This window comes from Coffea arabica, chromosome 6e (genome assembly GCF_036785885.1).
Source record: "Coffea arabica cultivar ET-39 chromosome 6e, Coffea Arabica ET-39 HiFi, whole genome shotgun sequence".
Taxonomy (NCBI): domain Eukaryota; kingdom Viridiplantae; phylum Streptophyta; class Magnoliopsida; order Gentianales; family Rubiaceae; genus Coffea; species Coffea arabica.
Genome location: NC_092321.1, coordinates 2503211 through 2528770, shown reverse-complemented (window position 1 = coordinate 2528770; position 25560 = coordinate 2503211). Strand labels below are relative to the sequence as shown.

The 25560-nt window shown below is 37.4% G+C and overlaps 4 protein-coding genes across 18 annotated transcripts; 3 read left to right on the top strand and 1 right to left on the bottom strand.

Moving 5' to 3' along the window:
• The first annotated feature begins 648 nt into the window (after nt 1-648).
• Nucleotides 649-6029, top strand: LOC113695195 (zinc finger CCCH domain-containing protein 11). Of its 2 annotated transcripts, XM_027214212.2 has the most exons (9): nt 703-1268; nt 1393-1477; nt 1674-1814; nt 2101-2201; nt 3274-3462; nt 3561-3691; nt 3802-3904; nt 5407-5601; nt 5747-6029. In XM_027214212.2, the coding sequence occupies exons 1-8, from the start codon at nt 1098-1100 to the stop codon at nt 5593-5595; spliced, it is 1110 nt and encodes a 369-aa protein (XP_027070013.1). In that variant the 5' UTR covers nt 703-1097; the 3' UTR covers nt 5596-5601; nt 5747-6029. The 2 variants fall into 2 exon arrangements, with proteins under 2 accessions (XP_027070012.1, XP_027070013.1); XM_027214211.2 differs by having other exon boundaries at nt 649-1268; nt 5407-6029.
• A 707-nt stretch (nt 6030-6736) lies between these two features.
• Nucleotides 6737-12657, bottom strand: LOC113695194 (uncharacterized). 9 transcript variants are annotated; one of them, XR_011816679.1, is made up of 6 exons: nt 12306-12657; nt 9576-9967; nt 9306-9398; nt 8498-8564; nt 8164-8241; nt 6737-7469 (listed from the first exon to the last, which is right to left on the bottom strand). XR_011816679.1 is itself a non-coding variant. In XM_072054356.1 (2 exons), exons 1-2 carry the CDS (start codon nt 12463-12465, stop codon nt 9702-9704), a joined length of 426 nt encoding a protein of 141 aa, XP_071910457.1. In that variant the 5' UTR covers nt 12466-12657; the 3' UTR covers nt 9496-9701. The 9 variants fall into 9 exon arrangements, 1 of the variants encoding a protein (XP_071910457.1); XR_011816680.1 differs by having other exon boundaries at nt 9589-9967; XR_011816677.1 differs by having other exon boundaries at nt 8498-9398.
• Nucleotides 12658-16614: 3957 nt separating this feature from the next.
• On the top strand, nt 16615-22424 carry LOC140009270 (protein REVEILLE 8-like). 6 transcript variants are annotated; one of them, XR_011816675.1, is made up of 10 exons: nt 16621-17258; nt 17921-17978; nt 18684-18807; nt 18899-19054; nt 19162-19287; nt 19996-20105; nt 20275-20334; nt 21250-21365; nt 21461-21526; nt 21917-22424. XR_011816675.1 is itself a non-coding variant. In XM_072054354.1 (9 exons), coding segments are annotated over exons 1-8 (729 nt in total). In that variant the 5' UTR covers nt 16615-17286; the 3' UTR covers nt 21343-21365; nt 21461-22424. The 6 variants fall into 6 exon arrangements, 2 of the variants coding, with proteins under 2 accessions (XP_071910455.1, XP_071910454.1); XR_011816676.1 differs by having other exon boundaries at nt 21912-22424; XR_011816674.1 differs by having other exon boundaries at nt 16622-17258; nt 21461-21565.
• Nucleotides 21824-25280, top strand: LOC113695806 (mediator of RNA polymerase II transcription subunit 4). Its single transcript, XM_027214966.2, is given in 3 exon segments — nt 21824-21923; nt 22063-22198; nt 23249-25280. Coding segments are annotated over 3 exon segments (1098 nt in total). The 3' UTR covers nt 24111-25280.
• The last annotated feature ends 280 nt before the right edge of the window (nt 25281-25560 follow it).

Genomic DNA, 25560 nt, shown 5'->3' with positions numbered 1-25560 from the left:
ATGATCGGCCTTTTACTCAAATCCTTTGATCGTTGGGCCTGAAGCCCGGTGATTCTGGGCCAAATTGAGAAGTGACAAGAAGCCTGATGTTGCCGATTCAGCCGAAGGGTCGTGAAAGATTTATGCCCATGGGCTCTCTCCCCTCAGAACTTTGAAAGGATAAATCGCTAGGGAACTCGTGTGTTTGTTATTTGTTAAAAATGATAATAATCTTTTAATGATGTGTGCTTGGTTAATTTAGAAAATACCAAATTGAGTTAACTTTTTAGCAACTACTTTGGGTTTACAAAAAAACTATTATTGTTTATATCTATATGAACTCAACCAAAATGGATTTGCTATTTTTCCTTAAAACTGTAAAGTGATTGTGTTACACTTTTTTCCCTTTCTTTTTAAAAAATGAAAGATCGAATAACATATTTAACATTTGTTATTTTCTCGGTGTCCGCCACATAAAAAAACTTTTCAACGCCTTAAAATTTTAAAATTTTTTTTTTTTAGATAGAGGTTTCGTATACTAAAATTGAGAAAGGTAACAAAATGAAATTTTATGCAAATTTTTCTTTGGAGAATGACTTGAAAATAATAATAATAATAATAATAATTAGTCATGAAGGAGGACAACAATCCATGAAATTCTGTGATTCTTGCGGATGTTTATATCTGAGATGAGATTAAACACTTTAGTGTAGGGAAGGTGGGAAAAGGATAGATTAAATAAAAAGAGGGGGAAAAAAAGAAGCAAAAGAAGAGGGTAAGTACTAAAGAGTAAACAACGTACGCACCTTCTGGAAAGCAAACCCTTGTATAAGAACCCCAATTGTCACCCTCGTTTTCTTTTTTAGTTTTTTTTTTATTATTTTTCGGTTTTCACAGACACAGCTGAATGCTGAAGCATTTATCCGTCTCCGTTCTCCGGCCACTCCCTGTCCTGCCAACCGGTGAAGCAGACAATTGCGACAGCTAAAAATAACAAGAGAAAAACTGAGAACCCCACCTTCCCATGTACAATAGCAGGCGGGATTAAGAGGGATACTTTTATCAGTATAAATTAATTAACAAGCGGCGGAGGGATTGGATTTGGATGAAAATAAGAGATGCCTCCCAAGCAGCCATCAAAAACCGATTTAGCCAAGAAGCAGAAGATAGTCGAGGACAAGACCTTCGGTCTCAAAAACAAGAACAAGTCCAAAAATGTCCAGAAATACGTTCAATCCCTTAAGCAATCCGTCCAGCCGAAACCTGACACCTCCAAAATCAACGCCAAGGTAATATTCTCCCCTTCCTCCCTCCTCCTCTCTCTGTGCTGTGTATCTTCAATTAAAGCTCGTATCTTTTATGCACATTTTCTATCGTTAGTTGTAATCGACCATGATTTTCATTAAATAACAGAAAAAGATGGAAGAAGAGAAGGCTAAAGAGAAGGAGCTGAATGATTTATTCAAAGTTGCTGTCAGTCAACCTAAAGTACCCGTTGGTAATTATCCAAATTGTCCTTTTTCCCTATGTTAATTCTAATGGTTTAAGTATCTCTGTGTAATTTTTGTTGCTATTCAAAGTTTTGCTAAACAGAATAATCCTTTTGTAAAGGGTCTTCTTCTTTGGTTAATGTTTGTATAGAATTTGCGTTAGAATAAAAGTTAATTTGGGGTAACTTTCATGATCTCATGTAGGTGTTGATCCAAAATCAATATTGTGCGAGTATTTTAAGGTGGGGCAGTGTGCCAAGGGTTTTAAATGCAAGTTCTCACACGATTTGAATGTTCAAAGGAAGGGGGAGAAAATTGATATCTACAGCGACACGCGTGATCAAGGTAAACAAAAAAAAATATTTACCCTCTGTTTGTAGGGACTTGTGGAAAAATTTTTCAAGAGAATTTTTAGCATGCTCTCTGACCACCTTTTAAACTCTTCCAAATTAAGTGCTGCATTAATATTTTTCGAGAACCTCTCCCAAAAGTCAAAATCTTTCAAAGGTTAACCTACTATATGCATGCTTTATCATAGCTCTAATCCCCCCTTCCCCATTTTTTCCTCCCTGGCCCTCGAACCTTTCGGTGGGGTTTGACTTATGTTCCATGCTTTTCTTTGGGTTTGAAGGGAAAGAAGAAGATACAATGGCTGACTGGGATCAGGAGACATTGGAGAAGGTTGTGGAGTCGAAAAGTAACGAGTATAATAAAAATAAGCCAACTGATATAGTAAGTCCTTTAGTCCCATTGATGTGTTTACATTGGTCCATAGTTTACATTTGAATGATGCTCTGAACTAGAACTATGATTTTCAACATTTCCCTTTTGATACAATTTCATTTTGTGTCCTATTGATGCAAATTTTGTTGATTAATTAGTCTTTTCTTTTTTTGTATCCTTAATTGGCATCGCAGGTGGTTGAAAGTTTCTAATTTGATTTATTCATCTTTTTATTATCATTTATCTGGATCAATGTTGTCATTGTTTGAAAAATACTCTTTTCCCGAAATATATTCTTGGTCTTTGTTGTAAGAGGGTTCTTATGCACTTGAATTTTTTTTTTTTTTTTCATAAATCAGTCAAAACCTGCATGTCTTTGCAACAAATGCATGATAAAACTTCTGTAATCCTGCTCTGAAAAGAAGGCTTGGTGGCAAGACTATGTTAAAACGGTTACTTCAGGTTAGGACGAAAATTTCAAGGACTGTTTAGACATGGAGAAATGTCTCCCCTCTAAATTGAAATAGGTGGTTTAGAAACTGGATTCGCGCCAAAAGATTGAGATTTTTTGCAGTTGTCCAAGCATTGTGCAAATTGATGGCATTGGAAGAGCAAAGTATTGCATAGTTGGTAGTTATGTTCCTGTGTTGTTGTAGGATTCTACCGGTCCAAACCTGCAAAACTTTCATCATTTAAACTGTCTATGAGCAATGAAAATTTATCCTTTTGAGTTTATGTGTTCCAATTCCTGGTTGTTTGACTTAATGTGGATGTTTATAAGCTGATGTGGCAAGTCAAAAATACTAGTTTTATTTTGTGTTAATTAATGATGATGTTATCATAAACAACATTTTTTCAATTTGATGAGAGCTATAGGCTTGCCAAAAAGGATATCTCAAGATTTCTGATTATTAGTTAGATATATAAATCCCAATCTGCAAGGGGTGATTTATTCCCGGTATATGCATTTTCCCAAGCTTTTCAAAATATTACTCCTTTTCTTTTTTCTCTATATTCCTTGGGTGACACATGGAACAGCAGATTGTAATAACTTACATACTCATGTCCAAACTATTGGCAGGTATGTAAATACTTTTTGGAAGCAGTGGAGAAAAAGCAATATGGTTGGTTTTGGGTGTGCCCAAATGGTGGTAAAGATTGCCATTACAGACATGCTCTTCCTCCTGGATATGTTCTAAAATCTCAGATCAAGGCTCTGATCGAGGAAGAAACTGAGAAAATATCTATTGAAGAGGAGATTGAAGATCAGGTAAACTGGAAAGACCTTATTCCCATTCAGTTACAGGCTTTCCTGTTGCTATTTCAAGTTGGAATTATTCTTGACAAGTGTATACTTTTTATAACCAGCGTGCAAAAGTAGCGACTACAACTCCTATGACTCCTGAGCTTTTTGTGCAATGGAAGAAGAAAAAGATGGAGGAAAGAGATGCTAGCTTAGCTGCTCAGGTGGCTGATAGGGCTAAAAATGATCGTATGAGGTATCAACCTTGGTTATCCCCTCTTTTGTTGAGCCTTGTTGCTTTTGTGGGTAGACAAACACTATCAGTACTGTAACTACTCACTGAATGTCTGATTACCAATGCTGTAGTGGTCGCGAGCTGTTCCTGTCAGATGCTAGCTTGTTTGTGGATGATGTTGGGGCCTATGACCGGTACCAGAGACACGAAGAGTCGGATGTTCCTGAACAAAAGGTATGCTAAACTTGTCAGCATGTTTTATTTTCTTGAGGCTACTTTGAGACTTCTTGTGTTCTGGCTTTCAAGCGTGATCATTACTGGTACGGATACTTTTTTGTCTCTGGATATAATTGTGCATCTTTGTCTGTGTGCTGCTGAGGTTGCATAGACGGAGGTTGGCATTGATAAAAATGTATGGTTCTGATAAGGTTTTTCACACCCAAAGACATAGAAATGTGAAGTACAAACATGAAGCAAAGGTTTTTTTTCATCAAAGAGCACTTACTTTTTAAACCCCCCCCCCCCCCCCTAAAAAAAAAAAACCCCCGAAAAAAGGAACGAGCATGAAGTACTGCTGCAGCTAAAAGACTGTTTAGGGCTGGAAATTTTATTGGCATCCTTGATTGACAGATTACAAAAATTGCTTAATGAAGCACATGGTAAGTGCGCTACTGAAGTAGCTTCTATCCATTAGTTAACCACCTCAGGAAACAAATTGCAGTTAAACTACCATTCTAAGACAACTTGAAGGACGACTTCTAAGATGCCCTGCATTGAAAAGGAACTCAAGAAATGGGGGAACAATGAAAAAAGAAATGAGGAAATAATAGCTTATTCTTACCCATGTATATTTGCGGAAATAATTATCTAATTTCCTACATTTATCATGTCTTCCTTTTCTGGTTGTGGGCCTTACAGTGGCTTGTGATCTTGCTTTAGTGATGACCCAATCTATCCCTGTTGACCTTGCTTTGTATTGAAGGATTTGGGTAATTGGGTGGATTTGGATTTGAAATCCTTTGCCGAAATACCTTCTGTTGTTTGGATAACTTAACCCATATCTGGATTTGAAATACAGCAGCTGGAAGAGGGATTTTGAGAGCTAAAACTAATGAAATAGGTGTTATTTCAAATCCTCCCTTTCTTTCTTCCTCTCTAATTCAACTATTTTATGGCCCCTGCTGCTTTCTTCGAGTTCAGACATGCGAACTTGTGTGATTGCCGGTGATGGCCATCCCCGGACAGCAAAAACAAAAGGGGCATATAGAGTAAGTGAAACAAAAATGATTATGAGGACCCTAAAATGCGTTCAGGTGGATGCAAGTGTGTGGGTGAGAGAGTAGTGATGTTGTCATCATGATTGTCACCACCTCCTGCATTGCTGGAAAAGAGAAGAAACAGAGGCATCCAGAGCAATCAGTTGCTTGGAGTTGGAGAATAAAGAAAAGGGAATTATCCAATAATCGCCCCTACATTTTATAAATTTTGTATTTTCACCCCAACTTGTTTTGATCTATATTAATTCTCATCTTGGTAAAACCTATGCCAAACAAAATATTCTGACTAATTAGAATTGCAAATCCATTAATTTGGAATTCTTCATTGAACTAAAATCCATCATTCCAAAGGACTGTAAATGATTCTATGTTGTCCCAATGTGCGCTGTGGTTCACTTGTTTGTTCAAAATTCTTATTGTTGCGTTATTGACATTGTATACTATGATTGTGGCTTTTAGGGTGACAAAGTCTCTACTACAGACGGACCAAGTTCTTCAACTTCAGTTGCCCAAGCTGCTGAAGCGCTTTCTGATGACAATGTTGATGACGATGATGACGACGACTTGGACGTGGATGAGTTGGATGAACTGGAAGCAAGCTTATCGAGAGCATCACTTCAAATCAATGAACCAAGTGATAGAGTTTGATCTTTGGTAAGAGGCAGAGTCTACATTCTACTAAAGCCAATAGTCTCTCATCTGTCGGTTGGGCTGGATATGGTTTTCACCTTCGTGGACTTTTATTCGATTTTGTTGTTATATCGAGGTTACATTGGATTTTGTCTGCCGGTTAACACAGATGGAGTACTCCGTGCGATCAAATGGATCGGAGCTGTCCAGAAGAGATTTCTTTAGTCTCCTGAAAATGTTTTCTTGGTTTGCCTTCTCCGTTGGGGCAAGAGGGATGTCTATTCATTGAGGAATTGGCTTACAACTTTGATAGGATGGAGCATGTGATAGTTAAATATCATCATTTGTGGCCCTTTTTTCGGTAGGAAAATGACTGTAATCTTGATACAGCCATCTAGTGACAAGTCGATGGCCAAATTTTCAACCCTTAAATAATAAGTCCTCATTCCGGATTCCTAAAAACCAAGAAAATGTAGTGGCTGCATCATTGACGACAAAAGGAAAGGCAAATCTTCCACCAAAGGCCTCTTTATGCAGTTTTGATTATGATGTCCGCTATCGTCTGTGACCAATGCTGCCTCAAATGAATGAATGATACATGCGGTACATGACCGTACGTGTCTGTGGTGTTAGCACTTGTATTGCAGAACTCAACCTCCCCTTTAGATCACACATTTACAAATAGATACTTGGGAACCCTTGTGGTTTTTCCTTTGCTTTTTTGGTACGAAGCATAGGAGACATTTATGCCTTTTAAACAGTAGTGATGAATATGAATGCAAAAAAAGAAAAGGTATTCAGTTTGGTTATTTTTCAGAAGAAATTGTTTCTTTTATGTTCTCGTTTATGCCGCGGCCTACAGGAATATATCAGTTGAAGCTTGACTTGTCAAGTGATCCAGTGTTACATGCACTTAAACATTCATTAACTCCTTCCTCGGCTTTATCAGCATTGTAATAGGCACTCTATTCGAGAAAATTTCTGCCCAGTAGAGTCCATTTTAACTGTTTCTATTACCCATTCAACTTAACATGTTTCAACGTGCTAGGTCCGGTTGGGGCGCTAGGCCGGGCCGAAGTGGGGATTAGTCGGGCCGCCTTTACGGACTTGACCCGGACACCCCACTCCGTCGACAAAAAAAAAAAAAAAAAACTTAACATGTTTCTACCATTCTGCGCTCGCCGCACTTGATGATTTTTCTGTTTTCTTTACACCAACTTCCGAAGTATAGAAAGTGCCATGATACCAATCCACAAGAAAACCCGAAGACTCTTAGTACTTTCCCTCACTGTTACAAGGTGGACGACAACAGAAACCTTAAAGATGATTTACTTGAGAGAAGATGACACCGTCCTCTTTAAGTAATAGCAGCACATGGGAGAGAACCCACATTTTTCAGGGTGCCGGACTGGTGAAAGAGCATGTTGCAGATGATGTTCGTTCACCAGTGATGAAAACTGTGACCCTAATCTGGTTAAACTTTGATCAATAATAACATTGGAGCGGAAAATTTTGGTTACACAAGATGACGGACGTGATCATCCCGGGGTCCGATGTGATGATAGCCGTGTTTCTGCTATCATCCCTGGGTTGTTCCTGACTATCATGCCGAGCTAGCTAGCATAAAACCGGTTTAACAGTATACCTTCCTCGTGATGCATGATGAACAGTCTCTCCTTTACTGCATGCAACTACCAGTGCACCACAACTTTCCTATTCATCCTCTTGGTACTCTTGTATTCTGTATCAACTTTGGAACCATTCAGTCGAGAAGTTCATGATATACAGAAAATCTCAACCTTAACCTGGCCTTGCTGTGGAGGGAGCTGAGACAACTGCTTCTTCTGGACTTTAGTAACTTCTTCAGTATGGGCCATTGAAGTCAGCTTACCCTTTACAATGAGGAGACATCATATCATAAGCAGATATGAGAGAAAATAGAGATGCTGCATTAAAGAAACGTGCAGATGGATATTCTAACAGCTTCAAAATTGATGTAGATGAATAAAACAGATGAAATCTGCGGAGAACAATATCTTTGAGAACAATAATTACCTGCATTTTGAAGAAAGTTAGGAGAAGAAACAAGTTGGAAAAATACTAGCAAACATATGTATACCTTTATACAGAATGGAAACTCATCATAAAGTATATACTACACTGAGCTTGCCTCAATTTTGTCATTGTTACAGAGATATCCTCTAGGATTTTCCAAAGCACACGAAAAACCTCTATCAATATTAATGGGGAATAACTTCTAGAATTATGCATACTTTAAATTATAATGTTCTTCCTATCAATTGCCCTTGCAAAAAATATTAAACTAAACTTAATTCTCTCTAGAGAAAATATACTATGTAAGAGTTGCTCGGGTTAAAAATAAGTTAAATAGCAATTGATATGCTACAAACAAAGTTGCTTAAATCATGTGATAATAAATAAGTTCAAAAAAGTTAAATGCTGATGATTAAGATGTCAATCTCACTCTTGTACTCTTATCTTACTCAGACTCGGGTACGAGAGTCCTGTGTACATGGGTACTCTAGTACAAAATGAAGAGTCCGTATAACATAGCTTCTACTATACCTGAGATACCTGCTTCCTAAAAGTGCTTAATCTCCAGAGGACTACTCAAACAAGTATCTCACAACCTGCACGCTCTACCTACAAGCAATCAAATTTGAGTATTCAATCAGGTCAATTGAACACACAATGCATAAAGTATAATGCACATGGATGCCATCCTTCAGAATATGAATAACTTCCAAGTGGTCTGCCATAAATCCACCTAAAAGAGACAATAATAACTTTGCTATTAGTTATGTTTTCTCAAATATAGGAGTCTTCATTGGTTGACCCCACCACCACCCACCCCCAGGAAAAAAAAAAAAGAAAAAGTAGACAGCGTGTCACTGGTTACCTGAAGAGTGTCCCACACGTGTTCCAGAGCCAAGCAAGCTCAGTCGATTTCTGAGTTTTTCTACTTCCTGCAAGACATAAGCATTTCATCAAAAGGATCCTGAAAGCTATGCCAGTCAAAATGAGCAAACAGGCCAAGATGTTGTCCCTCAGGAAAAAAAGTAGAACGGAAAAAGGAATAAGACAAACCGAAAACATCAAGCAGGCACAAAGGGAGAGAAGAAGAAAAAGGACATGGACAGGAAAGCACATTAATTATTTCAGCTTCTAAATTTGTCTTGGGAGATTTTTCCTTACCAACAATCAGCAAAACCTACTTTGCGAACAAGTGCATGGAAAATTAAGAAGAAAAGATGGAAAACAAGTTATTTACAGTCATAGATGTAATAAGTGAGCAGGCACACAGACACAGAGACATACAGGAGACCAACAACATCTGAATCACTGATAATTAATCGTAATAATGAAGTGATTATTTGCAGGAGATCATACAACAAATTTCAATGCTACCCTGCTGAATTAAATAATATGAGCTTGACAAGTTGAAATTTTGACCTCAGACCCAATAATGGGAGTTTTTCCACCCCAAGGAAACATAAAAAGAGAAAGAAATCTCTCATACTGGTAAGGAGGGAAGTCATGCAATTCTCATGTTAAGTTTAAAAGAAAACAAGGAAGAAACATAAAATTAATGAAGTAATGCAAAAAGTCCCTCACAGATATTCTGCTTCAAATCATATTCATCAAACAACATGAGCAAGAGTTCAGACAAAATTTCCCAACAAGCAGGGCTTGCCAGAAGGCATTACTTTATCTTCCAGTTTGGCAGACAGTAGTAAGTGATTGTTTTCTGCAAACAATGGTAGCCACCGAATCATACTTTCCACCAGGAAATCTTCCCTCTGTAATAGATAGTAAGACCACTAAACAATCAACTTTGGTTGGCAGTGACAATTCACTATGTAGACCGGATCAATCGAAGCAATGTTGAAAAATGACTGGCCATAAACTAACTTTTCAATAGCAGACACTAAAAATTTAAATAAGGTCAAACAAATTATGGAAAACAGTAGATTCACCATATTTACTCACAGAAGCTGCTGCATCAAGTTACATTTTACATGATCCTTTCCTGAACTCGCTTACTGAATATGGATCATTACAGCACAAAGTTGTTTCTAAGTAGCGAACAAAGTCAAATGAATTCACTTGATTGGTGCAAGAATGGTGTAGATCAAAAGAAGCGTGACTATAAGAATAGCACCGCCAAGAGTGAAACTCTGACTGGTCCACAACTTGAGGTTTGACTTCTCTGTTCTTTTTATGGGATCAACTTCCTCAGACAGTGGGTAGTCAGAACGCCTGGGGTTCCAGCTCACATACTTGTCAGAAAACTGTGAAAACAGGGTCTTCTTCCCTCGCTTCCTGTAACTTGACCAGGCCTTGTCCCAATCAGTTGAGAACTTGTCACCTAAATAATTAGGAGTACAATCAATGCTAAATTCTTCCTTGTAATTTTGCAGGCAGTTTAAGCATATGAAATGAGAAAAAATCTTAAACTTATCAATTCTACATGTACAAAGAGCGATTTCAAATTTTAGAAGACTTACAAGCTCCTGCACTTGAGAAGGTGTATAAGATTTTGTCCACCAACTTATGAATCAACTCTCCTCCAATAAAATGATAAAAGAAATTCTTATTAAATCTCTATCAATATATCTTTTTTCTTAATCTATGACTAAATGTCCCAAACTTCCAATGTTTCTCTTTGAAATAGCACTTTCCAAACCTTGGAAGTCTGCTTTTCCAACCACACTCTCCAAGTATATATAGCAGGCATCTTAGTTTTCTTCCCAATAGTTCTTCACCAGTCTTAACATGTCCCGTGTCAGCTCAACTTGCAACCTGTCTACCATTCTATACTTAATTAAGAACACTAAAAGCAATTGAGCAATTAACATGTCCCATGTCAGCTCAGCACTGTTTTATACCTCTTTTTATTTATCTCCTACGAAACACTCTTTTACCTGTAGCCATTAATTAAATCCTCTTAAGAATACAGCTCGATTACAATTGAGCAAAATCTTGAACCAATAAGCCACTACCAAAGAACCATCCAGTCTCCACGTAACAACATAAATTCCTATATACGTGCAACTATATGCACCTTAAGTTACAGAGAAAATGGTACCAATCTAGATATGTAATCAGAAAAAAACATGTCCTAACCTTTCATTATCATATCACGTACTGTTGGTAATAACCATGAGATAGTTTTCATTTATTCATAGAACTCACCAACAAGTTCATGAAACCATAACATGGCAGTAATACAGCATACTAATGATCTGTTCTTTAGCATGGTTTCAGATGCGTATATATTCTTGCATGTATACTTCCACGATAGTTGTTAAATTTATCTGGACATGCTACTTTGGATCCTTGATCAGTTGGATTTAGCATACAATAGAAGGAAAGCCCATGCAACACATATCTCCGGGTGCTGATTTCAAACACACTCCAATTTTGGATAAATCTGATACCATAGAAACAAGTGTGGCAGGCATAAACACGGAATTCACCTGACACATGGAAAGTTTTGTCTGCAGATACTCATATCAAATATATTTCAGTATCTAAGTTTCTATTTAGTGATTCCATTTTCTAATTTAATGGCATCCTAACTTCATTACAATCAATAAATGACTTTATCTTCAAGACTATACAGGTTGATTCATTGCTTTGAGATCATCAACAAAGACGGACATTAACTTACAGTGTAAGCATTACAAGAACAAAGTACCCTGCTCCATATACTATTGAGAGAATTAGCTATACTGAAATATAAGAAGTGAAATTCCAAGATTGAGAAAAGGACTAGTAGAGAAAAAATGCCAAAAAAGTGGGATTTTATCAGATCATACATCTTTTAACCTTCAATTAAGTTTAAAAATAACCAAATTTCCATTTCTTTCTTTTTTTTTAGGGAAAAAGAAGGGATAGCAGAAGCACTAATTTACAAACTGAGATGACTTTGCACGACCATGAACTGCAAGGTCTTTTCAGCAACATCTTGCGATAGAGTTGAGCAGACAAAAGAAGAAGAAAAGAAAAGAAAAGGACAGACAATCAAAAGATGCCATCAGAAACATTTGAAATGCGTCATTAATTGGTCCGATTCCATAAACTAAATGAGTAAAGCAGAGATGTTGGTTGCAGCAAAACTTGATTAATTGCTTTTTGAACGGCCTAATGGACTGAACAACCAAGCTAATGCTTCATTTATTGAGACCTGTAAAGCTTAAAAGTATTCACAGACACTACTTAAAAGTCCACAGAATTTAGGTAAATATATTGCATTGAACTCCTAATAAACGGTATATACCCATCATGAATCGGGGCTTAACTACAAACTCGACCAGACCATACAGTAGAGATTCAAAAAATATATACTCCATTCTTTCTTTGATCCTTTCTTTCCTGTCTATCTGTTTGTTCCTACTTCCAAGTAATGGCCAATACAGAGAGAAAATTACGGTGACCTTTCTACGTGGGCACTGACAATCCAAGAGACCAAAACCTTTTATGAACCCCCTCCGTCAAGAACATATCGAATTTAGTCTCCCCATTTAGCTAAAGGTCCTTTTTTTTCATAAAGGCCTGTGGGAATGGTGAGAATCGAACATTCATTTAAGAGGAAATTAAAAAGGTCCTTAACCACCGGGGCCTAAAAACTTGATAAACAAATACGCTAGCACCAAAAGCACATCGAAGTTATAAAACTGTATATGTTAGAAAGATAAAAGTACCTCCATTTCTGTCGTCGTCGTCGTTGTTCCCATTTTGCTGGGGCTGTCGTTTGGAGTCTTTTCTTGAGCAATATGGTATAAAACTGAAAGCGTTTCTGTTTCTTGAATCAGGCCTTAAAGTGTATGATGAAATGCTTCCAAATGCAGGTCGAATATCCATTCGGTATCTTTTTCTTCACCGGGAACTCAAGGCTTCAAAACTCACCAATCGCGCTTTTGCTATCAGTGAGAGTAGATTATTTTCAGCGTTGCAGAGACTGAAACGATAATCCCTCTCTCCCTCGGAGATTTTTTTCTCTCTCTTGCTTTTTCCCCCTTAACTGCAATTGGGAATTTGGGATGAGTCGAAATTACATGTCTTGTCCCTGAATTTCTAGTGACTTTTGAGGTTTCTTCTCCTGGTCGAAATTAATATCAGAAACCTCGCCCAAGGTTTCTTCTAATATCACTTGGCGCCCTTGAAGTTTTGAAAATATCACTTACCTCTCCTGATAATTGTAAAAAAAAAAAAACTATATTAGCTCACACTTGATACGTAATTCACATATCAAATAAATGAAAATCTAAATTTAAAAAAATAAGAAACAAAAATCACTGTCTTCTCTTTCTCTCTTCTCTAACATTCTCTCTTACTCATTTTTTGGATGACTGTGCAACTTTTTATTTGTAAATTATAGTAAATTGAATTCTGTTTATCTTTTATTTTTTGTTATTGCAATATGTGAGGTGTGATTTCTTTATCATTTTGATTTGATTTTTATAATGAGCAGTACAATTTAAAAGTTTAGGCACATGTTAAAAATAAGTTGGAAAAAAAATATAGATTCATAAGAAATCAATTTTAAGCATATAAAGTTAAATTTGTGTTAACGTATTTCTTTGTAAATATCTTTTTATTTTTAAATTTATATTTTTATGAACTGTAGCACATTGTGATGTGGTAGTATTACTAGAAATTGTTTTTAGGTGATAATTTTCTTGGAATAAATAAAGTGGTTTAGGAGTGTTTTTATTTAGCAAACAAAATGGCAATTATGAATTTTTAAAATTTTGTTACACAAATAACAAAAGTAAGGGAGGCGAGTGATATTTTTAAAACTTTAGAGATGTTAGGTGATATTAAAAGAAATCTCAATGGAGGTTTATGGTATTTTTCCTTGTCAATTTGGTGCTTTAACTTCTAACTATTAGATAATTGAAATGGTAATGATAAATGCTAATCCTATATTATTTTTGGGTGTTTTTTCAAAAAATATTGTATGTAAAAAATTTGTCACTCAAGTCATTTATTGGGGTATTTTTAAAAATTAAAATTTTATTGAAATGTTTTTAAATTTTTTAAAAACTTCTTATCACAACCACTCACCACCGCTTCCACATATGACTACCTCTCATCTTTCCTCCATAGTCCTCTTCTCTTTCCATTTCTTTTCTTTTCTTAGTCCCCTCCTTTTTCCTTTCTTATTCACTATTTTCTTCTTTCTCGTTCGTCGCAACCAGATCCAATTGCAAGAGGGAGAAGAAGGAAAAAAAAAGAATGAGGGGAAGGACAGAGAAAGAATGAGAAGAAAGGAGAAGGAAAAAGAAAACAAGAGAGTACGGAAGGGGGCAATGGTAGTAGTGGTAGTAATGGGTGTCTATTGCTGATTGGTGGTATGTAGTGGTAAAAAAAAGTAATAGGAGGTAGGATTTGATTTTTTTTATTAAGTGTATTTTCAAAACTTGATCATGTTGGTTCTGCTGTTTCTTAATCATGTTGTGTGTTTCCGAATTAAAATTGTATTAAAATAGCATGTGAATGAGCATTTGTCTTTAAGTAAAGAGTAAAAAGGATTTAAAATATAAATAAATACAAAAGTATAAAAAGGATTTAAAGTATAAATATATTTAACGATTTATGAAGTAGATTATGAGAAAGTTTTAAATTTTAAATTTGACTGGTGATAGGGTTGGTTATAACCCACTACTTTTTATGTATTAAAATAAATATAAAAATCTAGACAAAAATCTATAACCCACTACTTGTTCCGTTCTTGGGATTTTTTTAGGGTTAAATATAGTAAACCCCTTAACTTTAAATTTAGCTGCACTTTATCCCCTCAACTTTACATTCAGTTGTACTCTACATTTAGTTGCACATTTGTGATTTTTTTTGAAACGTGATTGTAATTTGCAAAGCTCATTTGTAGGGGTGATTATAGGGTTAGTTTGGTGATAAATATCTCTTAATTATAAGAATGTAACATTGTATTAAAATAGCATACGAATGAGCATTTGTCTTTAATTAAGGAATAAAAAAGATTTAAAGTATAAATAACAAAGTATAAACGGTTTATGAAGTAGGTAGTGGAAATATTTTAAATTTTAAGTTTGATTGGTCATAGGGTTGGTTATAACCCACTACTTTTTTATGTATTAAAATAAATACAAAAATTTAGAAAAAAGAATGAGAAGTTTAGAAGCCATTGAGAGGGTCTCTGCTAAAAACCCCTTCTGCAATAGATATAGATTTCAAAATATACCACGGGTTCTCTGAATTGGGAGATACCTAATTACCTATCATCAAATGCCAGTCCTGCCATTCAAAAAAATAAGGAAAATAAAATAATCAAGTCAATAACCACAAGGATGGAAAAACTGGAGTAATTCTTCCCTTGTCTTAATGAGATGGTATGGTTGACAATAACCAGCAAAAAAGTTATCATTTTCTTGATGATCAAATTCCTAATTCAACTAAACAGACAGTAGTGTGAATTGTGAAGCATGTGAAATGGGGAATAAGAAGCAGGTGGATGATTTTGATTTTGATCTGATGGAGCCTTAGGTCTCACCTCACCAGTCTCGGTTGCTGGAATTCAAAGATTGGGTGAAGCCCTTGTTGCTTGCGGCACATTTAACCCAACCCCGTGTGCCCGCAGTTGGGGTGGGGACAAGTAAAGAAGATGTTGATAAAGTTGAGTGGATCATCAGCTGCCACCTGTCATTTCCTCTCCAGTAAAGTCGAAGAAGCAACTGCTCTGACCCCAGGGTGTTGGTAAACTGGTCTGGCAGGCCCGATCATCCACCACACATGATTAAGCGCATTCGTAGCCGTTCGAATCCGAGGATCCAACAGACAATGGCCTCCAATTCTGGCGCAGGAAAATGTGGCTGTTGGCATTTTCTTTCTGTTTTCGGTGAACCCGCAACGTCATAGGAGTATCAGTTTAACTAACACGCTTGAGAATTGCTAGGAGCATTGGCCAAGCAACTGCTCGTAGTCATTTACTTATTTGTTTATTGATTCGTACATGACACGACGTCACATGACCATGGAATGCGTGGACTGAATTGATGCTCACGTAGCATCAAGAAATCACGAATGGGCCCACTAACTTTTTAAGTGTGCTCCTCTGCCTTTCCGATTGCTCGCTACAACTTCACAATTCATCGGCGGCGCTGGCATGCAAATTGAAATTGAGAGATCGGGTAGGGGCGACCGCAGGAGCAAAGCTTTGCGTGTGCTCTTAGGAATTTTGTTTGTGACTCACCACGTGTATCTCCTCCAAGCTGTGTTTCATGTTGTCGTCGTAGCATTGCGACTCAGAAAGATGACCTCCGTCTCGCAAAATCTATTGATAGCATCACTTTATTTCAGATTTAGATATCAAAGCGATTATTGATTTGATTTATGATCGCAGTATTTAAGCACGTTTTTCTTTAGTTATTATAACATTGATGATTTTTTCAAAAAGCTACTATTAAACATGTTTATTGACGTAGCAAATTAATGTATTGACTTTTTGGCCAAAATAAATGTTAGAACTTAGAAAAAGATTTTATTTATTTTTTAATTTTTATGAGATTATGAGAACTCAGATTGAGAGTGATTTCTCTTTTTTTCTTTTTTCTGAAATCACGAAGTTTTTGGGTAAAAGTGACTTCTCATGACTTGACATTTTATTAACCTAAATTTAATTTCAAATGAACACGCATCCTCTTATACTCTATTTTAGATAGGAAATAAGGACCAGTTTTATTTTATTTTTGTAAAATCCTAAGCACTCAATTCAAGATTGACTTCCCTAAATTCTTATGATTTGATATTTTATTAATTCAAATCTAATATTAAATGGACGCATGTCTCTCTCAATTCGATATAAAATAAAATTTGATGGAATAGAAGATCATATATGAACTCGTGAACTCTAGTTCTGATACTATTCACAATCTAAAAATCTATAAATACTCACGCATTGGAGGTTTTATATACTTTCATCTACCAAACCATCATCTATGAGCTTGAATTGGCTTGGCCGTGAACCATCCATGAGCCGCTCATGGTCTCTCTAAGTTTGTAGAGGACGGTCTGCAAGGGCATGTGTTTTGCCTTGGTTTGTAAACAAATTTATTTCACACAAAAAAAAAAAAACGCCTTCTATAGGTTGATGTTGACTGGCTAAACGAGTGAATGACACGTCGAAGTTTCATCCACTTGACGAGCACATAGAATTCTTTCCTCCGGAAGGTGAATGTGAAAGTAAAAGCTAAGGAAGCCGATTAATCGCAGGAGCATTGAGAAAGTGACACGATTAATTGACTGGCCTCAAATCATCGAACCTTGCATTCACAAGAAAACCGCCCTTGCCAACGCCTTCTCTCTATCTTTCTCTGCATCATCTTAGTACCGTTTTCTGATTAGAGTACTAATTAATAAAAAGTGCAGTACATTTTGTTTGGCTGTGGTGAAATCTTTATAGGGTGCGGTATGAATTCCACCCCGACGATGACGACGTCGTCGTCGTCCGATCCTCAGTCCATGCCCAACTCAGCAACTCCAACCACTACCGCCACGAACACCGACGCTTACGGGTGCGGGTCTGGCAAGAAGATCCGAAAACCCTACACCATAACCAAGTCCCGAGAGAGCTGGACCGAAGAAGAGCACGACAAGTTCCTGGAAGCTCTTCAACTGTAAACATCCTCTCCCTTGTAGTTCCATATGTCAGTACTACCACATCTTGCTCACGCTCTCTCTCTCTCTCTTCTTCTTTTTTTTTTTTTTTTTGGTTTTTGAGTCTCCATCTTAATTTTAATTGGAAAAAAAATGAGTTGGTTCCTTTACGAATTTTTAACGATATTTTACTTTATTTTCGGCTCTTGCTTATTAATACTAAGATAGCCATTGCAACTGCGAACTGCTTATAGATTCGCTCAAATGCTAACTTCTTAGCTATGGAGTGGAATTACAGGCTAGATGGAGTTTGGTTTATTCTATTTATGCGTTCAATTTGTGAAACATACCAAATTGAAACATTTTGCTGAAAAAACATTTGCCTTACTGTTAGGGAGACAGCCCCCATAAAGGGGCATAGCTCCATAGGATATAATTGGCTTTCTGCGAATCAATGAGGAAGACTTTCGTAGCTGCTGATTAGTCAGCTCGATTTATTGATTGGCAGAGCATTGCATTAAACTAAAAGAAGAGCATTTTTTTTCCTTCCAAAACCATTCCTGACGTCTCTGCTTGGTGTCCTACAGTTCTTGTTACCAAGATTTTTTTTTTGAACCCTGCAAGCAGGGCAACTAGCTAGGGAAGTAATAGTGTTGATTACTTTTCTTTCTGGGTGATTTAGGTTTGACAGGGATTGGAAGAAAATTGAAGATTTTGTGGGTTCGAAGACTGTAATTCAGGTGTCTATTTCACCTGCCAAAGGCAGATCTTTCACCTTGTATTCTTCTTTTCATTGTGCATTTTCTAGAAACTTTTGTACGCTTTGGTAATTTTATACGGTGTACGGAATTTAGGTTTTTCTGTCCATGTGCGATAAATAAAAACCATTAAGATATTGATACTTGCAGCCTTTGATTGGCTAGCATATTGCAGATATATTTGGCATAATGACACCTTGGAGACTGAGTGAACCATGGTAAGGCCTTGGATTTGTGATATCAGAATAACATGTTGTGTATGACAGGGAATCTTTTTGTCTCACACACCTTTTACTTTGTTTGATTGCTACTAGCTGATTTTTGGTCCCAATCCTGTAATGAAAATACCAATGCGCCATAGGTGATCTTCTAGTGTGCAAAGTTTCTCTTTTCATTCCTGATCCTACACACACACACATGTATGTTTGTATTTTGTTGACATACACTTAACCCTGTACCTTAAATTTGCTACTGCAACTCCCTTGTGGTATTTATTGATCCTTTTTTTTAGGTTATTTTGGAGTTTTAGAGGCCTCTTTATTGACCATGAAATTATTGTTCGAATTCTCTGAATCTATCGTTTATATCAAATTTAGGTGCTAATTTCTATTGCATGACCTTTTCCCATATTTCGTTACCATTCAGTTCTTTGTAATAGTTAATTGACGTCATAGTCTGTTTATACAGATCCGCAGCCATGCCCAGAAATACTTTTTAAAGGTGCAAAAGAATGGGACAATAGCACATGTGCCTCCCCCACGGCCTAAGCGCAAAGCTGCTCATCCTTACCCTCAGAAGGCTCCCAAAAATGGTCTGACCACGAGATGATAGATTTTTCTTTTGTAGAAGTTTTGAGAACATTTATGAAATTCTGATTTGTATTTCCTCCAAAATGTTTTCAGTTTTAGTTCCTGTACAAGCTTCCATTGCTTATCCTTCTTCAGTGAATTCTCTTGCACCTGGATATCCTACATGGGATGATGCTTCTGTGATCGCAAGTGCTCAATCAAGTGGAGTGCTGCCTTCCCAAGATGAGTACAGTCTTCATGGAGCCGAAGGCATGCACAACATCTTATACTGTTAATCTTCCATATTAATCTATCTGAAAAAATTCACTAGAGGGAAATTTCTGCGATTATTGTGACATATTACATTACTGATTCAGCTGATATTGGATCAAAGGGAGCTACAAGGATTACAAACAGCTATATCACTGGTGTTGGGAGTTCTAGTAAAACGCTTCCAGCTTCTGAATTACCAAAACAGGAAAAGCAAGGTTCACTTCTTCATGGTAATAACTTTATACAATTCCCAGATTTGCTTACTGAGTTCTGCTGCAGCATTTTAAAGTTTTAATATTTGCTAACTCGGGAAAAGTGCTGTCTGCGAGATCTAGCTTTTGCCTTTGTTATAGCATCATGATGCAATTGCTGTTGTCTGGGAGAAATTTTATTTTTGTCCAAACATTAGACTGATGCAGAAAAGTTCTAATTGATATTGCAGCTTGTCCTTTTTAGCTGATGTTTACATGGTTTTCTGTAGAGAACCTTTATGATTGTTTTGTATTAATTGAAAAGCAACAAGGCACATTCCTTGTGATCATGCATCTTTGTATCTATGCATGTATGTCTGAGCAGACAGACAACAATTTCTTGCTTGCTTGATGGGGAAAACTAGTTGGAATCTTCCCCCTCCATGTACGTCCTTAATCACTCTATCAAAAACTGAAGCCATTCTGGAACAGTTTTAGATGAATTTTACTTGGGCAAATGATTAGTGGAACTGTAGTCTGCTTTTTATGTTGCTTTCTTTATTCTGTTTTGAGATTGCATGATTGTTTTAGTACTGATGCCTACCTGGGTACTTTAGGCTATAGCACAATAGATGATCTATGACATAGGAAAACTGTCATCTCCAAGTCTCTCTGTGTAGAACTCGTTCTGTCTTTGGTTTGTTTTGGAACAAGAGTGAGATTACCAATTAATAATTTTGTTTACAGGTATACCGGACTTTGCTGAAGTTTATAGCTTCATTGGCAGTGTCTTTGATCCTACTGCTGAGGGTCATGTGCAGAAGCTCAAGGAGATGGATCCAATAAATTTTGAGACTGTAAGTTTAATAAAAACCTTGTGTATTTCCTGACTCTCTTGGCCTGCCAATTTTTTTTCTTTCTTTAAAAAAAAAACTTCTCTCTTTTCTTCTGTTGTCTTGTTGCTGGTATGATGTGGATTTTGGTAACGGTGAGTTGGGTGAATTGTCCCTTTCTCTGGATATGCAGGTTTTGCTGTTGATGAGAAATCTTACCATCAATTTGTCCAGCCCTGATTTTGAACCAGTTGTAAGTATTATATTTTGTGAAATATCACAGCATACTGGTGTTTCATTCATCTTATGTTTTGCGAATGCTGCATTTCTTTGGTAGTTTTAAGGTCGAAAATGGATACCAAGCAAGTCCATCTGCACTACTGTGTCTAGAATTCCATTAACATCCGAACACAGTTTATATTATTATTCCGCTCAAGAATGCATGGTACACTGATTTTGGCGTGTCTAGTGTTCATTGTGTGTGGGGACATTTTGAAATCCAATGGAAAGTTGTTATGCTGCAATGCATATTAATTAGAGTACAATGAAGAGAATGAAAAAACTTGCTGTTTTCCATTGGCAAGGAAAATTTGGCCTTGATTCTGTCCTATTAAATTAACAACTTTTTCACGAGAGGCATGATGTGAGAGATACAGAGGCCATCAGTCATTGGCTCACCAAGTTCTTTTAGTTCATGGCTTATGCTGTCTTCGGCAATTGTTTACTTGGTTATGTAGTCAAGACGGAGGTGTCTAGCCATATCAACCTTTTTTAGTCAAGACTGCTTTCTATGTTTTTAAGTAATATCAGCCATGAATGCTGCCACTTTGGTACACTTGGAGTTATGATCCACAGGTTAAGGACCAGTCCTTGTATGCATGGTTGAACGAAGTCCTAGGACGATGGATTTAGGTGACTGAGGGTTCTTTGCATTTCAGAAACAAGACATGAACACAATATGGAGATATATTTGCTAGGAAACTCTCATGATTTGATTGATAACAATATGCTTTATAGATCCATAATTTGTAGGTGGTACCTTTTATAGCAGAATAAAACTGGAATGCTGGTCCTTAGACTTTGTGTCCTTGGACACAGCTTTTGCAGTCATGTGTTTTCCAGTTTTTGGTTTTGTTGGTCACCGTAGATAGTTTTATGATTTGTGCAGAGAACTGTTCTTTCATCATCTGATGTCAATACAAAATGCATGGGGGTTGCTGCCGGCAATTTGGTCAAGAACCCAGCCTATCTACCATGTTGAATATCATGGTGGTATTTATATTGGTAATATTGCAAGTCCTTTTCTTTAATCAGTTATCCTATGTCATTTCAGTTCCCCTTGGTCACAGCAGCTAAATTTTTTGTCACTTTTTGTACAGCAATATAGGGGAAAACGCTGCACCTGTTCTGAAATGCTACACTCTGAGAATTGAGGTTTTTTGAAGGTTAGAGTGAATAATTCTCCAGAGGTAGAACTATTTGAGGTGATTACCAGATGGAAACTATGTACATATATCTGTGATCTCCAGACCAGATATGGTCTTGTGATTCAAAGGAAGAATTGACAATTTCTCTATAGTGTACGGTTAGAACTTGTATAGCCTTTAGTGCATTGCAGTCTCAATTTTGTGCAGCAAAAGTATCCTATACTGGGGTAGCTTCTTTAGGGTGCGAGTTATTGTAGTCTTTGAGATATAGAAATGTGAAGGTAGAAGAAGTGATTCTTGATTGCTTCAGGAGTAATGCGAATATTTAATTTCAATTTGGTCTGCGCTCGATCATGGGCACTAGCCGCTGATGGTAAAATTTTGCTTCATGTAACGTTTGAAGTGCAGGAAATATGTCAGCTGTCCTCTGATTACAGTCGGGGCCAAGTTTAGCTTATTGGGAAGTGCTCTTCATGGCGTATGATTCTTCTCTGTGAAAGTGGCTTCGGTGGAGGATTTGGAAAATTTTTCCTACCCGTAATCTGTATCCGCAGTTCTTCTGGTTTTTGGCAGTTTGGATGGTAGCAGTGATGTGGGGAGCGCGAATGGAGATAACAAGAGAACAGTTGAAGGATGTTATTCTGTCGTTCCTTCAGCTGCAAAGTTAATTAAACCTTCCTGTGAACAGAAGTAAAACTTTCTGGTACCGGGAGCAGGAAGAGCAAGCATCTCATGTAACTCTCTCTGGCTTTCATACAGATGCAGCCCTACATGCACAGGTTTTTTTGTAAACTTGACAGTAATAAATTGGTCGTGTAAAGTGTTAGTAAATTCAAGAAGTCACCCTCCAAAATATTCGTATTTAGTTTGTCTGCCAAAGTTGGCCTTCGTTGATATAATATAAATCTTTCTTCCATTCCAAGGGTGTTAAATCTAATTTAAACCGACACAAAATTTAGGCCGTAGAAAATGAAAAATTGCGAAACAAATATCTCTCTGTGGTGAAACAGATAAATAAAGACAGCTCATGTCATGTCAATCAATTTATTCGAAGGCCAACTTTATTTTTTTTTTTCTTTTTTGATAATGCCAACTTTGATTTCCTCGATCGCGTTAAACTGATTACCAGATACTAATTAGCACTTAATTATTTTTCTTTTTTCCATTTTTTTAAATTTTTTTAAAAAAATCCTCCTTTTAATGGGGAAAACGTAAAATACCGTGCGACTCAATGCGCTTCCCTTTAGTTGTCATCCCCCATTTGTCATCCAACGGCCCCCTTCGGAACCTCTATCAGCTCTCTGCAAGGCGCAACGTGCATCAAAATGCCGTTCTTCCCCGACCTTCGCCTCCCCTGTTTCTTTTTCCGTTCTGAAATCTTAACGCCCTTAGCTGCGCCGACGTCGCTGCCCCCCGGGGCCCCCCCCCCCCCCCTTTGAGCAAACTTCAGGTACGGATATTAAATTTCGGCTTGAGTTCTTGTTTTGTGTACTTTCAATCGTCTTCTTTTCACTTTTGAGTGAGGTTTTTAGTAAAAATCTTTTCCTGCTTTATGAGTAGAATTAGAAGGGGTTAAAATCCTTGGGGATGATCAAGTAAAATGGGAACTGTAGCTTTATTTATTAGGATGTTTGATATGACTGTTGATTACTTAACCTATCTGATTTTCCATGTTTGTCATTTATCAAACTGGGATGGATGGTGGTTTTGATAGCATAATCTAGCAGCTGCTTAAATTAGCATTTGCGGAACTCTAAAGAACACTCTCTTTTTTCTCACAAACCTGCAAACTCAGCTATCCGAAGCTGTTGCGGAACTCCATGAAATTCTTGATCTTCAAGATGCATAACAGAAACTCTCACGTGAAATCAGGTCAAAAGATGCTACAATTCTTGCGCTTGCAAACAGGCTCAAGGAAGCTGGAAAGGTTCTTGACAACCTAACCGCAAAAGAAAAAAAAAAAAGAGAAAAAAAGGTTCTTGACAAACTTGTAGATGATTACTCGGATCATCACCTTCCAAAACGGTCCAAGTCAGGAGATGTTACAGAGGATTCTTCAACAATCGTGGCATCTCAGCTAAAACTTTCAGATATATTGTAAAATGCCCATAGAATAAGCTACACTACTTTCGCACCACCAGAATTTGGTACTCGACAGGCTCCCCTCCGTGGGGCACTCCCACTTGCTCCGCAGGAGGAGCAAATGCGGGCATCTCAATTGTACAGTTTTACTGATCTTAATATTGGTTTATCCCAGACAGATGAGGATGAGGAGAAAACTATAGAGCCATTAATTGAAACCCTAGCTGTGCAATCAGCGGAGCCAAATCCACTTGCCAATCTTGCTCGGCCTAATATTGTTGTACCATCAGGATGGGAACCTGGAATGCCTGTGGAGTTGCCTAGTGCTACCATTGGAAACCTGGTGATCCAGTGCCGCTGTTACCAAGTGTGTTTTCTCTTGCAATTTTATTTTCTCAACCAACGAACATGGTTATTAATGAGCACTACGAGCATTGGCTTACGTCTGGAGACTGGGATTGGGACAGTTCTGAAGAATTATCTCTCAAGTTCTCAAGTGCAAATTCTAAGAGCACTATGAGTGCGGGGGGTATGGATAATCCTGATACCGTTACATGGTTCGAGAATCGAGTGGCGACTTCACTATCAAATCAGCTTACCAGTTGGATGGAGATGCTGTTGATTCAATGGAGAAGGATATTGGTTGGGAAAGAATTTGGAAGTTAAAGGCTTCATCTCGTTGACAATTTTTACTTGGCTACGACGGCATGGTAGATTATTAACAAAGGTTGAAAAATTCAAACATCATTTGCATCCGTTTGGAACATGTCCACCATGTGAAGTTAGTCAGGAAACAACATTACATATATATGTTAAGGGATTGCCAATGGATTAGCAATATTTTGGGGGCAACTTGTTCATCCCCGGCACCGGAGAGCCTTTAAATCGAAATCGAAGGACCAGTAGTGTATTGACTTGAATGTGCATAGGGGAGATATTGGGAGGCAAGATACAATTGTTTGGCCTCTAGCCTTGCAGCAAGTTGTGTATTTCGCCAGGACAGCGAGGAATGAGTTTGTGCACTAAGGCATGGATGGTAAACTGCGGAGCACAGCAACATATTTTATTGAGCAAAAGAGATGAAGTTTATCTGTTGGGAAAAGCCTCCAAGGGGGTGGGGATAACGTCAATGTATGGGGCGGCAATAAATAATCCTGGGCCGGCAGGAGGAGTGGTCAGAGATGAAATGGGTTGCTGGTTGACAGGGTTTAGGGCCAGCATTGAGGAGGCGAGCAATACTGCTGCTGTGTTGTGAGGTATGTACTGCGGGCTTGGAATTTGGGTTATAAAAAGGTGGTTTTGGAATCAGATTCTCAAATTGCTACGTAAGGATGCTCCAGCTGAGAGTCAACATTATGATACTGTCATGGAGGTCAGGGTCTTTACTGGAAAGAGACTGGGATTTACTGATTTAGGCCTGTCAACGGGTCGGGTCTAGACCCAGATCTGGACCGGATCCGTGAAATTATTACCGGTATGGATAGGGATTTAATTCCGTTTTCTGGATCCGGATCATCCGGATCCGTTTTGTCAAACAAAAAAACGGGTCGGATACGGAATATAGTATTCCGACCCGTATTAGACCCGGATCCGGATATAAATGAATTATTATTTTAAAAAATATATATTTATCAATATAATTTGATTAGGATGATGTATTTGAATAAAGTCAATTTGATTTCTTTTCTTATTTGGTTTTTTCTTTGCATTAGTTAGAAATTAGTTTACAAATATATTTTTTTCTCATTTTTATTAGAAATTATAAATTTTGCTAAATTTGTTCGGGTAGCCGGATCCGGATCTGGAACATAGAATAAAAGACCCATCGGATAAACGGGTCGGATCCGGGTCCGGTATAGTAATTCGGGTCCGGGTCAGGAATAATGAATTCCAGCCCAGACCCGGCCCGTTGACAGCTGGGATTGCAGAATTGCTCATGTTTGGCAAGAAGGTAATTCATGTGCAAAGGA

What these genes read in the sequence shown, in the direction of transcription:
- LOC113695194 (XM_072054356.1), bottom strand. Translation starts at nt 12,465, where the DNA reads ATGGATATTCGACCTGCATTTGGAAGCATTTCATCATACACTTTAAGG. An exon ending in CGACGACGACAGAAATGGAG is followed by an intron (nt 9,968 to 12,305) that starts GTACTTTTATCT and finishes CTAATTATTTAG; the next exon opens with GTGACAAGTTCTCAACTGAT.
- LOC113695195 (XM_027214211.2), top strand. Translation starts at nt 1,098, where the DNA reads ATGCCTCCCAAGCAGCCATCAAAAACCGATTTAGCCAAGAAGCAGAAG. An exon ending in CAGCGACACGCGTGATCAAG is followed by an intron (nt 1,815 to 2,100) that starts GTAAACAAAAAA and finishes TTGGGTTTGAAG; the next exon opens with GGAAAGAAGAAGATACAATG. An exon ending in GCTAAAAATGATCGTATGAG is followed by an intron (nt 3,692 to 3,801) that starts GTATCAACCTTG and finishes CCAATGCTGTAG; the next exon opens with TGGTCGCGAGCTGTTCCTGT.
- LOC140009270 (XM_072054353.1), top strand. Translation starts at nt 17,053, where the DNA reads ATGAATTCCACCCCGACGATGACGACGTCGTCGTCGTCCGATCCTCAG. An exon ending in GTTCGAAGACTGTAATTCAG is followed by an intron (nt 17,979 to 18,683) that starts GTGTCTATTTCA and finishes CTGTTTATACAG; the next exon opens with ATCCGCAGCCATGCCCAGAA. An exon ending in GCAAGGTTCACTTCTTCATG is followed by an intron (nt 19,288 to 19,995) that starts GTAATAACTTTA and finishes TTTTGTTTACAG; the next exon opens with GTATACCGGACTTTGCTGAA.